The sequence below is a fragment of the Arthrobotrys flagrans genome (assembly GCF_004000055.1).
Source record: "Arthrobotrys flagrans strain CBS H-5679 chromosome Unknown unitig_15, whole genome shotgun sequence".
NCBI classification, from domain to species: Eukaryota; Fungi; Ascomycota; class Orbiliomycetes; order Orbiliales; family Orbiliaceae; genus Arthrobotrys; species Arthrobotrys flagrans.
The window spans coordinates 370,459-386,601 of NW_027137545.1; the positions used below are offsets into that span (position 1 = coordinate 370,459).

A 16,143-nucleotide genomic window follows, 5' to 3' on the forward strand; every position below is an offset into this window, starting at 1 on the left:
CCGAGGCCCATCATGGCGAATGCCACCATCACAAATATAATAAGAGATATTTATTGCTTAACAAAGGGTAACAAAGAGTATTTAAATGGGGTAAAAACAGGTATGTTAGGAAAGGAGTGATGGTTTGCAACGACGCTCTGCTGACTGTGAAAAAATCCGGTTAAGTCATGTCTAAATATCAAAGAGGCTCCGTTAGATTCTAAATACAGGTCTGAACAATTGCTCGCGAGAGATGACATACCAGCACTAAAGCATCTAACAACGTGCAATACAGACCAGCACTCAGTTGTCGTGGAGACACATAAAGCACTGTTTCAACCAGTTTGTAGCTTAAAGGGTGTTGAGGGCGTCGTTGACCTTCGAAATGGTGCACTTTCTCTCGACATCCTTTCCTCTTACCCATCCGCGGTGGTAAGTTAGTAGGTGAATCAAATGGAGATTGCTAATGGCCTTCGTCTTTAGTGTATTCCCGATAAGCACTCCGCAATCAGGGAAACGACATCTCACGGCAAATCCATCCGGAGCATTTGCCGACTCTTCTGGGCGTCCCGGAACACTTGTGGCTAACTGGCGTCCGTGTACGAGACTATGTCCCGGATAAAATCGTCTAGGGCCCGCAGTTGGAGTTGGAGTGACTGGCGCATGTTGGATGTTTGGCTGGGGGAACAGTGGATTGGTCGGATAGTTCAAGAGGAATTTTGACACCATGGCTCCGAAGTATGGATCACTAACGAATCCATTGTTGGTGCTGAACAATGTTCTCGCCACATCCGCCACAGGTGCAACTTTCCTTCCCCATGGCTTCCACACATCTATGACTTCGTCAACTGGCCCGGACGAAACATTGCGTGTATTGTAATTCAGCTCGCTGTTGGGGGTGATGGTATCGTTGGTAACAGGATGAGTGGCGAGATAAGCCTGGAGGGTGAGTTCGCAGCAGAACGCGTCTGGAGGTGAAGCTCTAGGAATTGGACAACTACAGATGCGAGTGGCCATGGTGGATTGAGGGGATAGTCGATTCCGGATCTCGTTGCAGAGGAGGTATATGTTTTGGATTTAGTCTCGAGACGGTTTAAGAGTCAGTGGAACAGTTGCGGAATAAACTTACTATTTCTTGGAAAAGAGATGAGGGGGAGATTGATTTTATCGTAGTGAGGCCTCGAGGACGGGAACGAAGAGGTAGGTGATTCAGAACTGGCATATGGTTCAATTGTAATCAGATGGCTTCGACACTAAATTGTAATTGCAACTGGTGGGACGTTAAATTTACGATTAGAGGGTTAGGGCAACTGACGGTACTCGCATCCCGACAAGCAAATCCATTGACCATCCAATAGGAAACCACGAGGCTTAAATTGCTGATGAACCTTTCAAACAAGAATAGAAACGGGGTAGATTTCTTAAGGCTTTCTAGAGAGGCGCTAAATGCAACTCACTTTTAGCTTGGAATTCATGAAGAGGATATTGCAATAAACTCCGGAACAGCCGAGTCATGATGTTGTATTAGAGAAGAAGTTGGTCCGATATATCATGATAGAAAGATTTGAACTAAATTGGAATGAGTAAGAATCCTGAGAAATGGTATCGATAGTATTTCAAACTAAAGACTGAAGCCTCATATATGAATAACTAAATATACGATCTTAATTTGCAGCCCGCAGTAGCGGGGCGTGGCTGCTGGGCCTATGTCTTGCTCCTCTCATATGATCACAGCTCAGCCAGGCACCAAGGATCTCTCCAGCAAAATCGAAGATATTCTCTAATCCTGATATTCATATATTAAACCCATGTACATTAATTAAAAATATAATTAGTTTCTTCGATTTTTTGAATATAATACCGAAGCAAAGGAATTGTTTTATTTCCTATCCTCATCTTATTCATATAAACTAATAATAGTTTTATAACAAATTCATTTCACAAAATGACATTATACTAGTATAAACTTAATCCAATAGAGCAATCAAAATATTTGAATTATTAATTTCCGAAGATTTCATAACCCATACAAACAGCATCTTTATCTTTGAAAATTGTAAAATATTAAAAAACAGTTAAATTTGTGGAAAGTACTACAAACAAGCGGGCCAAACCTACCCTCCTTTATCAATATAATCCTAATACCAATAGATAAATTTGGCTCGGAGTTTTAAAATTACTACCATAGCTTTTACTCTACCTGGCCCTCCACTTCCAACTTCACCTTGAGGTATTTGAATTTCTGATAATATTCATTTGCTTCGTCTTCTTGGTTGGGGCAACTCTTTCCATATTTCCCCTGATTATTATCGCTCTTAAAACTACCATGTACTGAACCCAAACTGAAGTGGTGATTTATTCTAACGCTTCGATTTCCCGTACCTGCTCCCGTGATGAAAAGAACTGAATTAAATCGCCAAAAGCTGCTAGTTATAAGCTAGCTATCTACGGCTTAAAAGGTACTTACCTCGAAGAGGCGAAGATGAGAATGGCAAAAAAGATCTTGGATGATTGGAAGTGCTAAAGTCGAAAAGAAAAGACATAAGTAAGATGCCTGGGTTTATTCTCAGCATACGCCTCCGTTGAAAGGGAAGGACACTTATCAAAAGTCGAGTGCAAAAAAAAGAGTTGAAAGCGCAACGGAGATACTGGAAGAAGGGAGAACACTATAGAGATAGTGTTAGCGGGGGGATTCTAGCAGGGAGAAGGCCATATAAAATCCAGAAGACTCACGGAAGGCAAGGCGAAGGATTCTGAAAGAAGGCGTCGACAAAATCAACACGATACCAGATGCCTCTGAGAAGCTCTGTCAGCCGCTAGTTACATATACCTCCCCGAATGAAAAGGCTACGTATAGTTTATTGTGAAGAACACTTACTGAAAACGGCTGCTTAGGATGGTGAAATGGATTCTGGAAAGAACGAGGTCGAAATAAGGTTGGAGATGAGGGAGGTGGGTGATTTGTGACTGGGGAAAGGGTGGAACAAAAAAAAAAAAACCCCCCGTTGCACGAATTCACGAAGACCCCATAACCACTTTCATCTAGGTCTCCCATATTCAACCTCCATAATCTCGGCCTCCACCTTATTTTCAATTCAACCCTCAACCCCAACCTCCAGTCCAATGGCGCCAGAGTATCACAAGCATGGTTCATCGAGTCAAAAGTCAAAAAAGATAATAACCCGTATTGAAGTGACGACATCGGTGCTCAAGTATATAAATACTTACTTATTCACCTATCGCCAAAAATGCGTAAGCCGAATCATAGCTTAAGGGGTAAGTTCCGAGGCATCTTTATTAGGACTTTAAAATACGTAGACAAGCACTGCCTCGCTAAATGTTTCGTCGCTTACAGTAGTTATTGCGCACAAAGAAGCAGAAAAACTCCGACATTACAATCTTTCTAATCGTGCCTTTGGGCCAAACGTGGACCCTCCCTTCGTGACGCCTAGGTACGAGACCAGATTTGGGTAGATGATTACCTACATACTTGTCTACCTAAGTACTTGAATTACTTAGTCGGCACGTGTTATTGAGTGCTCATAGCCTGAAACGCACCAGTGATGCGTCGAGCGATCGCAAACATCATCTAAAACAATAACTGATACGGCGCTACCACGTTACGCGAATCTAAGCCGGCCCAACATTAGTTTATCTGATCAGGTTTTAAAAATTTTATATAAAAGGCCAGCTCTAACCAGGATTTCCTCCCAATAATCACAGCTACAACTACACACAGTTACTCAAAACCCACAAGCGACCGGAAGAAGAGGATAGTTCGCGACAACCACTTAGCGTATGCCCACCAGTTCATTTTAACGAGATATTACCTAGTCCAAAGGAAAATTTTTACGTTATTGATCTTTACACAAACGTACCTAAAGGTGTAAAAGATCATCCCTCGCGGCTAGAACGATACAAACGTCAAAGTTCATCAATCGGCCCTAAAAAATATCGTGACCCTCGTCGCGTGCCCAAATTTAGCTACAGATCAGACAAAACCCGTTGTTCCAGTACCCCCCTCCCCCCGCCGCACGGCAAACGAAATAACAATTCGTGTCAAAAGTATCAGAGACAGATGCGGCGTGACCTTCGCCCATGAAAAAGGGGGCTGCATGAGTATCCAGATCAAATTCATTCCAGCAACTACAGATTCCGCAATTGGTGTAGGCTAGGTCCTCCGACCTTGGATAATGCTTTAGGACTATATAACCCAAAAACAGGAGTTTATTCCGACCTTGGTAGTGGCAAAGGTTTCAATATTTATATCATTCCTTTCGAAGATATTTCACAGGAAAATGTCTCTTAGCGGCCAGTTTATAGCAAAATTTATGCCTGGGAGTGGTTTCTTTTCCCTATCCTTCTAATCGCTGGCTTTAAACCGGGGGACTCTGTCATACCCATTTTGTTTAATGGCAGTCCTCGCCATCCGTGATAATACTTTCACGTCCCAAAGAGTTTTTCATTTGCTCAAAGCGAATCCTCTTGAAATAGACTTCATCTTTCTTTTCTCTAATATTCGAATTGACCGGCAGTTCTTCGAAGGGTGGAGGCTGGCCCCGGAAGCTCCCTGCAAATGGAAATCAGATTATCGGCGATGCCGAAACGCGAAGCTCAGGGCCTAAGCGCGAAACTCATGCAGGGGGCTGGTGATTACCAAGACTGGACTGAAAACATCTTTATTAAGAACTAACACTATAGTAATATAGGATATGGAATAGCCAAAGAACCATGGTCTTGCAGCCGCCTGGCATAACTAATGGATTAATGAATCAATTGAGCGCGGAGCCCAAGGTATTGAATCCGCCGTCTACGCAGGGTAGGTGGCTTATAGGGGAGGCCACGGCGCACTTCGCCGAACGCCATCACAATAATATTAATTAATGCCTATTATAATATAGAGCCCAACAGGCACAAAATTTCGAGAACATTCCAGCTTATAGCAAATGAATATTTGATTTCGTCCCTTCCAATATATATATATATTTTAAAAGGCGCTGATAGTATCGCTGAACTGTAGGCACAAATCGAACCATTCTCCTAGCTCACCGAATTTATCTGTTGTTTGTCAAGACCGAATTATGTGCATAACGCTGTCAAATCGATCAGCTCGAATTATAAGGCGGTCCATAAAAGAGGCGAACTGGTGCCTATACATATTTTACTGGCCGCATTTATTGAATTGAAGCTGCTATCGACATATTTTCGAGATTTACACAGATGGCACCTACGAGTACGTACTGCGGTCGCAGTGAGAATGGACAGAGATACACCCCCACTGTAAGTCATACTTCTATCGAAGGAGGAATCATGACTAGCACGCGCTAACCTGAATGCAGTCTATTTCGACTGCCTATCGAGCTTCGATATCCAATATTTAGTCGGTTCATACTGGATATACCCTTAACAGCAACATACTACTCACCGATGCACACAAGACAATGGAAAGAGGAGATGAAACGCTTAGGGGCTTCTTCTGAACTATCGGATCAATGGGTATGACGTTACCTGATACAAGCATTCGATGGTATATCCCTCGAACACGGACACATAATACTAGTTTTTGATGCCGTCTAGAATAAAGAGCTCCTTTGCGCGGCCTTGCTCTCAGTCCCCGAGGTCGAACAGTTAATTCCGATAAAATACCTTTTGGTATCCCACCGTTTCACAGAGGAAATCTGCCGAGAATTACCGCTGTATATTACTTATGTGGCTGGAAAAGTGCCTACAACCTATGGCAGTTGCAAGGTTTTTGTCATACACTTCGCGCAAAATGCACCGAGGAGTTCAACGATCACCTCTCCCATGGGCGCGCAGTATTTGGTGGGATGATGCTGAATACCTCAAATACTATGCGGCGAACCTTGTTACCGGACAGAATAAAATATATATTCATGACTAAGGTCAACCTTCTCGGAAGACATACCGAGGAATGGTATTGGGGTCCAAGACCTGATCAGGCTTACGGCTCCGCCAATGAATCACTATCATGGATTCAAACCTCTACCGATATTGCGGCTTTCTGAGAAAGGTAGCGGTTACTATGGGAGGGACTAGGGCCCCGATGGACGACTAGGTTTATTGACTTGCGCTAGAGGCTCTCCGATAGCTAGGCAACGGATCGATCGAACTGGTTTACGAGGAACTGACGGATAGACTACCGAATATTTAGGATGTGTTGTTCGGCATCGCAAGACTGGAGAGACAATGTGGCGTTGTTCTGGAGATTTGGCTGGCATGGATTGGAGTATATATGAAAATGGAGCAATATGAAATGGAGGTTTGAAAGAGTACCAAACAGGACCTTAGATCGAAGGGGGATGTTCGTTAGATATTGGGACTACGAGGAATTCCGCGAGAGCAAGGTAGTTGGGAAAGTAATTGAGGAGATAGTTGTTTGGAGTGTGAAGAAGGACCATTGGCAGCATAATATGGGGATAATGAGCCGGTACATGCTGCCTGGTTCTGTCTTATGATGTTAGATAGGCTGATGGTATCTTAAAGCAGCTGATCGGAAAGCTCTGGAGATAATTGCATTTTGCAATAGCAGTGGCACATGTATTAATAATGAACAACAGCAGAGGTGACTACCCTGAAAACGAGCGTTTACACGAACCAATCAAGACTCTTTCGCGAATTCGATATATCCTTATCATTCCAATTAAATGTCATGTGCGTGACTCCGGCAGGCCTATTGAATTGAATATTCCAGCCTTTGTTAAAGCTCAAGGACCTGCGAAATTGACATACTAATAATCACGCTAGTCTAACAGCTTCCGGTGCTAGGCCGGCTGAGATATGTTAAGACGTTGTAAGGCTGCAATTACAGACGCAAAGCCCGAAAAATCTCAAAACAATTCATGGGAGGTTTGTAGGAGTGAAATTTATTCCATTAATTAACTAACTACTTTTGGTGTGAATTTTGAGCGTGGTCTATGACCAATAGGTTGCAAGATGGTTCCAAAAGAGTGTCCCGAAAACACCGACAAGACCGATAATTCCCCGCCTCTGAACTTTTCTGTCAACTTTAATGGGGCCTTTCAAAAAAGCCATTACAGGTCCGAGATACCATATTCAACCGTCCATTATCCATTTTGTCAATTGAAATATATTTAAAATAAAGCTGGTGGTGGGGCGCCGCCAGTCCAGGCCTCATTGACATCGCGAGAACCCACAAAATTACTAGCCAAAGACCTACGAGCAAGTGCGCAAGAGCTCAAGCAAACGTTCCTGCCACAACAAGTGCTGGTAGCACAAACCTCACCGGCCTTGCAGTCGCCGTTAGCGTCGCAGTCCTTAAGTGGTGCACATGAAATGTTGGGACCGCAGAACCCCTTGTTGCTAGCCTCTTTGAAGCAGAGGCAGTCAACGCCGCAGCTGTTAAGACTGCCGCATGAAGATCCATCGCAGCTGGGGACAGAGCATTGACCGTTGACACAACTACCCGAGCCGCACTATTTCTCTGTTAATATATTTATGGTCGCAACATCATGGTTAAACAGTTCAAGGCTAGTGTACCTTATTACCACAAGCGCCGCAGTTGTTTGGATCGCTCAAGACATCTCGGCAAGGTCCGCCATAGCAGCTCAGGGTGCCAGGACCACAGGTTGGAATGATGGTAGTAGTGACTGGAGTAACGCCGATGCAAGAACAAGCGCTGGAATATTTGGCTGGACCGTCGCAGGCGGATGCATAGGCTGGGATGTGGGTGGGAATAGTGGTCTCAAAGTAAGTGATTGTGAAAGTGACCCGACGCACGACCTTAGTGCTACATCTTCCGCTTAGTACCAAGGTTTTAGGAATGAAAGCGTCACATACCTTGTCTTCTGCTCGATGGTAGTACTGAAGTATGAGGAGCAGTCTGCAGTACCTGGGCGGGTAGGAAATGCGTCGGCCTTGACAGCTAGATCGAGGACCGTTCATTAGTATTTGGATCCCTATAAGTTTCTGTACAGGGGCAATGTAGAGATAATACCTCTGTAGCAGTTGTCGTGATTGCAACCATTGGAGATATTCGTGGCTGAAGCGGCATAGAGCACGCCGGACAAGAGAAAAGCGGTTGTGAATCTCATGATGAAATAGTAGATGATATTGTGAGTAGATTAGACTAGATTGCTAGTTAATTGTACTGTTTCTAAGAAGATTGCTGCTTGAAGCTGAGGAAGGCAATAACATCTTCTTCACACTGGCTCTTTATATAGACTTTCGGTTCTACTATGAAGGTTTGCTCTTGGGGCTCGAGGCGGCGCAAAGCAAGTCACCAACCTGTCCAGCCGCAAACTTTTCCCGCAGACGGTTCGGGGACTGCCACGAATGATACATCGTTGATTGTTCTACTGGATGCAATTTTGCTTCTCCTTCGCTCAGTTAGCTGCTGGCTTCGGGGACAACTCTTGTCAAAATTACACTGTATTGGGACTGAAGTGCCATATTGGTCTCAGGTACTAACCTTCATGAACTAGCAAAAAGCTAAACCTTGCCTAAAGGAAAAATAAGACCAAGGTATTGGATAAAAAGTAAATCCCCGCAGAGTCGAAGTTGTTCCGATAGAGCTCAATCACCACGAAAAGTAGATACCACGGCTTGTGAAATGCTACGAACCGAGTTTTTACAGTGTGAGGTACTAAGTGCGTCAAAATGTGCATCTGGAGTGCAGGGTTTCACCAACTCGATAGTGGAAAGGCTGGGGAAGCTCGGTTGCTGCTGGGGTTCTATTGGACTAGTTTCTATGTTCTCGATATTTGATCTTTATCATTACGTAGTGACTTAGATAACACCTTTGCTGCAATCAGTTCCTTTCCTTGCCTCTCAGCCGTAACAGTGCCACCACACATAGACTCTGCGAATTCGATACATATAGTGTGAAGAACTTTTCTTAGAATGTTGCCCGGACTCAGTTTCCGGTCTCTCAGGCCGGTATGGCCTGACTCGACGTTGGTAAATATGCAACATGCCGTATAGTAACCTCGGATCCAGTTCGGTCTGTCTTAGTAGCCTGCCCCTATGGTCCTAGTAGGCAGATTTTGATCGTAGGTTAGGAGACATCTTTCAACATAAAAACTACCTACATCCCAGTCCCAGAAAGGATCCAGGCTTAAGAACGGTCGAGCCTGCGAGGCCAAAGTTTCCATTAATATCTCCGGACAAACGAAACCCCTGGCCGTTGGCCTTCTAATGGATTTGGCCGTCTGCATGTTCCTGGTTCCTGAAGATCCATTGGGCGAAGCCGGCCGGGAAGGGCTGTACAGATATGCAAGGGGGAAATGCAAAGCGACGTCATACTCCCAATCCATGTTGCACAGGTACAGCCGCAACGGAGGTTGCCGCGTCCAACACCCTCTTGCCAGCCCAATGCAGAGCTTCCAACATTTCGGCTCAGAGAAGGGTCTTATGCTGGGGACCTGCCGAAAATTCGAGAATACGGGGAAAGGTTTCAAGGAAGAGCTGGTTACCCGGGCTTTTACTGACGTCACGATAGTAATATTAGGGAGCACTGCATGCTGCAGGCGATCGCCAGGATGTATTGGCATACTGTGAAAGGTTGCAATTGTGATGTGCGGAACTTCGACCTTGTTGTATTTTTTCAATGGGGCTTGGCTATCAGTTTTTCGGTAATTAATCGTGACCGTAGCCTTGTACCTTGATAGGCTACGAGTCTCCTCAACTATCCCGTCCGCCGTCTAGCTGCTTTTTACTAATCCTGTTAGGAATCGGCTCAATATACTTTTCTGCGGATGGCCATGGCGTCAGCCGAATGGTAAACTCTCTTTCCGACAATCAGCAAACAAGCATAGACCTCCAGCCAAACACGTGGTCAGGGGTATTGATTGAATGTTGGATGCATGAAAGCGGGCTGATAGCCCTTCAGTTTGCAGGTTCGGGTCGGATGAGCTCTCAACTCCTCGCATCCGGGCCCGCGGGATAGTTGACATCTAATAGGACCCGTAACTATTCCTTGCATTCAGAATTTCAAATCAAGTGGGAAAACGAGTCCCTTACTTCCATGCACCTTTGATTCCCCTTATCTCGGGCATCAATGTAAAAAAGTATTCAATTATCTTGATCTCAAAAGTATGCGAATATTGTCAGAGACGACGGTGTACAGTTTCGGCGCACATAGAATACCTAGAACTATCCGAAAATTAAGCGAACAAATATGTGTGTTGTTCCAGCCCTAGATATTATTAGCGTCTGGGCTCGAGACCAACTATTATCACCACTCCAGCTCATTCCGGCTGAAATAAAATGTTGAACCGGTTCATTCGGTAAGAACCTTGATCTATTTGAAAACAATGATAGCCTTCCTCAACTAGCCAGACGTCAATGATACCCGATCGATCCGGTCATCTTTATCCTATGGGAACAATTTAAATTGACTCTCCTTACAGAGTCCGCCCTCACCCTACTTTTCGGTACTGTCCTAATGTATTCCGCTAACTTTATGGCGTGGAAATTACTCGTCCCACAGCTTCCAGCGCGCCAGCGCCTCAACTATTTGGAACGATTTCCCATAGACTGGCCTGCTAATCTTGTGGACAGTCACATCGATATATTAGTCGTTCCCCAACCCCCAACAACGACTAACTCTTTTCTGAGCTTCTGTCACGGAATCACCCTCTTCATCAAATTTATACATCGGCCGCAGTGGCCGGAAATTACAAGGCTACCGATCAATACTCTTGGTGGTTTTCAGCTCACGATAACACAAAAAAGCCCCGTGGGCACTTGAGGCAGCTGGCGACAAGCAAGTCCCACCTACCTACCTTTAGGAACCCATACCACAGTATCTCACTCCAATGATCCTGCAACGGTATAAAAACAGTCTTCTGACGGTAATTTATTTCCGGGATATCTTTTGAAGTGGTTCATGTACCCTAACAACGGAGACCTAGATTGACTAATATACTCCGACTTCTTGAAGCAAACCAAGCAAAGTAAGGGAAAATTAATTCGGATAGCCCGATATTAGCCATTATATGGAACGTATCGCTTAAATCGTCCACTACTGGCGATTTTATTCACTTATCCTTGCACAGGTGGTAACGATTACGCTTTATTTTGTGTTGTGAGCTGGGAACCTTTCGTGCCAGTGTTGGAGTTGGAATGCCACACCTAGCGAGCGCCACACGTGTACGTGTGTGGCTTAGAGTCTCCCGTGAATTTCTTCGCAAGAATGAATTGTATTCGATCGTTCTGCTTATTTTATTTATTTTGACGCTAGCTCTTATAAACGGAAACTCGTTTTAAACGATATTGCACTGAGAGTGCTCAAGGTGAGAAAGGAGACCCAATTCTTCTAATTACAATGTACTCGTGGTGTAGCCATCTGAAGCCAACCAGGGTGGTCTTAAGGATGAGCCTTCGATGCATGTAATCATACAGCCTGATTAATAGCTGTATTTTATCTTTCACCGAGCTGGAGTATCTATCCCATGGTATGATTTGGCGGGCTAGCGAGATTCGGCCTCGGCCATACGCGCTCGGCGTTTGACGGCTATTTGGTCACCTTCGTCATTGGAGTGGAGAAGAACGGTAGCTGATGGGAATATAGGATAACAGAGAATGCGAAGAATTGCCGCTTGAGACGATTCTCGCTCGCTCTGTTTCTTTTATCGTATATTAATCCCCCCCCCCCTCTTGACGCATCTATATATTATTCCGTCAGCTTATCCCCGGGCAACAAGGACCCTAGAGCGAACCATACATAAGTCAAACGGTATAGAAATGGACCCCCCGAAAAATTTTTAGCGAAACCCTACTTTACACGACCACGCGTTTGATGTTACTCTTCTTCCTACAACTGCAGTATTGACCCTTTTTTTTCTTGCAAATCCATTCAAATGCCCAGCAAACACAAATACAACGAGGTCGATATGGCCGCTGCCATATCCGACCTCCGAAATGGCAATCCTTACGCCATACTGCCGCCGCCTACGCGATACCGCGTACTACCCTCAGGAACCGGTTTACCTCCCAACAGCCACATAGTGTAGCCCACGAGGGCCAGCAGCGGCTTTCTAGAGTACAAGAAGAAGGCCTTGTAGAATGGATCTTACGCCAGGAGGCCTTGGGATGTGCCCCTACACACGCTCAACTCCGGGGTGTTGCAACCAAAATCCTTCAAAAACAGGAAGACAGCAACCCACTGGGTAAACGATGGTCTAGCAACTTCTTAAATCGTCATCCACACGTCAAAACTAAGCTTGGTCGTCGTACTGACCGGCAGCGTATCAATTGTACGAATCCGGTTAATATCAATAAGCTTTTCGACCGGTCCGGACCGTATCTTGGACCCCCCCCAGAGCGACGATACAACGCCGACGAGGGGGGTATAATGGCTGGGATGGGTGCGAATGGCCTTGTCATTGGAAGTTCCAGCCATCAGGAGGGTCAGGTCCCAGTAAAAACAGACCATTCACGCTCCTGGACGTCACTTATAGAGTGTGTCTCCGCTTTAGGAGTTGCCCTCAATCCGCTAGTGATTTTCAAAGCAAAGTCTATACAGGATCAGTGGTTTCGCGTTCAGCTATTACGACAGCACTCCAATTTTCGCGCCATACCTGGTGTAAAATACATTCTACAAGTACTAGGACGGAAAGATTTTGACAAACACAAATAAGTCAATTTACGCGTTCACCACCACCAACCCCCTACCACGATGTTTGGTGCACGTCTCCAAAAACAAAACCAAGTATCAACTTCCAGAGACTCAGAGACTATTGGAAAAACAAAGGAACCAATGCCACAACAAAAAGGAACACGAGGCGTAACTCAGTCTCAACCATATAAATTGACCAAACATACCGGCTCAATGGCTTCGAAACAGGTATCAATTGACTTGTTAGGGCCACGGCTACCGGGCAAGGCGCTCAATTCTATGCAGCGCGGTGCCATTATAGCACTAAAATCCCGAAGAGATAGTAACAGTATTATGGTGCGCTTGTTTAACTTTTAAAAAACTACTATTTATTATCAAAACTGTTATTCAATAAGGTAGCCTAGGTGCTAATACCTCTTTCAAGGCACCTAAGGTTATTACTAAGCGGATTGATAAACAGTTATGACGTGCAGCTAAGCAGAACAGGCGATAGCTACTTAGTGAACTTAATGCTAAAATAGCTAATAACTGTATAAGTAGGGGAATTATTTAAAGGTGCTTCGGTAAAGCTGGTATTAAGAAATGGATTATAAAATTAAGGCTTAGGTTTATATAAAAGAATGAAAGAAACAAAGGAGAATTGGTCGAAAGAAATAAAAGAAGTGTTTGCGGTAGAAGGCTGTATTTTGCAGGAAGGATATATAAGTTCATTTGTTTCCAGGTCGTCCGTTTCCTCTGCGTGTGCAGCCGACCTTCTTCAATGTCGTCGAACCCATCGACCCGTGTTCACATCGTAATCAGAGACCACGCATCTTTCTTCCGGGGTTAGCCCTCTACTGAAACCAGGATGGAAAATGTCTTGATGCCTTTTCATATTCCACTTTCCCTTCCTTTCGCCCTGGATGTAGGGTTTGCGGCAACGTGGGGATCTACACCCGATTTTGACCCGTCTTTCGTGAACGGATTGATAATGGCTGCGAAAGGATTCTCTATTTGACAACATGGCACCGCAGATATGACAGCCCAGTTCCGGATTAAGGGGTGGAATGCGGCCAGATTGTGATCTCCCGCTGGTAGGATAGTTGTTTTGACGAGGCTGACTATCGACAGACTCTGTATCGGTTGAATCATGTGTCTCTGAAAAGACGTCGTCGTCTAAAAAAGCCGTAGAACCCGAGGCGTCGTTGGGGATCTCGAGGAGCCGAGGGTTTGCCATGGCAGGATAAATGGGTACGACGTGGTGCTATGATTGGTGAGACAAGTATGTAAATGAAAAATCGCCTTAGCGAGAAGACGAAGTCAGCTGCAACAGGTCGAGGAATTTGCTTGCTGTGCTTTCTAATAGATAAACTTCATGACAATCAAAAGGGACTCATGGGCATTTATGTTTAATTAATGAGCGCTGTTAAGGGTTCCTGTTCCATGCCGAAAAAGGATATATCAAAAGACTAGCGGGCTGAAATCCCAAGGCCTAATTTGGTAGACCCACGTCTTGGTTAACCTTGCATCGGCTGTCGCTCACAGCAGCGGGATCCTGATTGGATTGCTTCAGGTTAGGAGCGCGGCAGCCGAGATACAGTTTGCTATCATTAGGCGCAGAAGACTCTGCTCCAAAGGCTCTGGCCAGCTGATAAACTATTGTTGACGACAAATCTAAACAATAAGATATCAAAAGCAGCAATTGCATCATTTTAGCAAAGGATACAGAGAATCGTCACCCTGGTTACAACAAATAACGATGTTGCTGTTCCCTTTTGATCGATCGGGACTAGGGCTATCAGGCCGTCCTCTCGGGAATTAATTACCTCGAACAGAGATCCACCTCATGGTGACACGAAGAGCCACACCTCTTTCAGTCCAGCGTGGGTTAACCCGCACCGCTATTGTCCTGAATACCGGTGGAGAAGCCGAAGCATCCGGGGTCGCTGAGAAGGCCATCGACCCCAAATAGGCATGATTTTCCCTTCTAATCATATAAATTGATTCATGGTCCTGAATCCATTCTCTTGCGTTCCTCCTGTATTCCACATGATTCCATTATCCCGCAAAAATTAAAATTTCCTCCCGTCAACATGGTCGGTAGGTCTTGTTCCTAATCGGATATATCCAAATACCCCCGCATCAACAGGTCTATAACCACCACAGCACGCATTTCCACCCGCACAGACGCAGGAATTTCCCACCACGACATCATCTCAAACCACACCATAAACATCCACATCACCCCGACATCCTCACCAGCAAGGTCGGGATTACCAAATTCATGTCTACATCTATATGTAAAGAAAACTACACTGTGGGATATCGATCGAGAACGAATGCGCATATCGGATGCATCTTGTCGTATATCGAGCCCCCGGACATCTAATTACGCCGTTTCTTTACTTCGCCCACCATGCATAACACTCTGTATTTCAAACTCTACTGATCGCCTATCCATGGAAATTCCAGAGACGCAGAGTTCGATGTTACCGTAAACCGGGACACTACAAAATACAAAGATTAAGCCAGGTTCTTCAGATGATGCAATTTGTATAACAACCATGTATACCAAACCATAATCCTAAATCCCACATCACACTTACAAGATTGGAAGATATTAAAGGAATTAAGCGAATAATTCGCACCTCGTAGTCAACGGGAAAGAAGAATGAAGAATTATATATATTGTCAACGCGCTATTTACGAATCCTCCGCCTTGAAGGGATATGGAATGCACGACAGCGGGTCAATGGGTAATACGCCTTTGCATATATTTACGAAGTGATCGGGATCTAGAGTGTAAACGCAGCAAAAAAAATTTCCTCCCAATCAAATCGACATATAAAACCTTTTTCCGGATATCCCATAATCAAAGCCATATAAAAAAAAAGCTTTGATCCACGACAACGATCATACGAAACTTGATGTCTGCATACCGATTGATAGAGATATGCGATGCTGAAGGGGTGATGAAGAATACAAAGATGGATGGCTATACATAGCGGCCCAAAGATTTCCGACCCAGATGTTGCGAGTTAGGAGGAAAAGCCACGCGCCGAAGTGAAGAGTGGGAACGACAGATATGACAACACCCAATCGATCAGATCAGAAGAGCGATCGAAATTGGTTAGGGGCTACGGAGATCCTTCGGTGACTTCTATTGTGAGGTTGTGAACATGTAGGCTCTGGGAGTCAAGCAGCAATCTGGCTGCCCCATCAGCTATACGCAGGAAGTATGCAGAGAATAGGACGTGTAGGCAGAGAAAGACCTGAGAGACTGAGAATAATAATATATATATATACACGACAAGACAGAGATGCAATCTTGGGGTAACAAAGGAAATTGGTTGGATAAAGGGAATTCGTTGGAAAAAGGAAAGTTTAGTGGAAAGAACGTCAGTAACATGATTTATAGAACAAGAATGCCAAGATGCGTTAAGAACAAAAATGCAACAGAACACAGCGACCACCACACTATATAACAACCAGGATGAGATCCAGAGAAGACAACATTTGACGATACGAGAACGAAAAGCCATGGAAACTAAAGTGAATAAAGAAGGCGGAGATGGAGGATATCCGAT

At 44.7% G+C, this 16,143-nt stretch overlaps 2 protein-coding genes across 2 annotated transcripts; both read right to left on the reverse strand.

The window, feature by feature from the left end:
- Positions 1 to 330: 330 nt before the first annotated feature.
- Positions 331 to 996, reverse strand: DFL_000093 (uncharacterized protein; the record flags this gene model as incomplete). The annotated part of the gene is made up of 1 exon (XM_067639163.1): positions 331 to 996. The coding sequence occupies one exon, from the start codon at positions 994 to 996 to the stop codon at positions 331 to 333; it is 666 nt and encodes a 221-aa protein (XP_067494615.1).
- Positions 997 to 7,091: 6,095 nt separating this feature from the next.
- DFL_000094 (uncharacterized protein) lies at positions 7,092 to 8,051 on the reverse strand (the record flags this gene model as incomplete). The annotated part of the gene is made up of 4 exons (XM_067639278.1): positions 7,092 to 7,433; positions 7,498 to 7,747; positions 7,798 to 7,882; positions 7,955 to 8,051. The coding sequence occupies 4 exons, from the start codon at positions 8,049 to 8,051 to the stop codon at positions 7,092 to 7,094; spliced, it is 774 nt and encodes a 257-aa protein (XP_067494616.1).
- Positions 8,052 to 16,143: the final 8,092 nt, after the last annotated feature.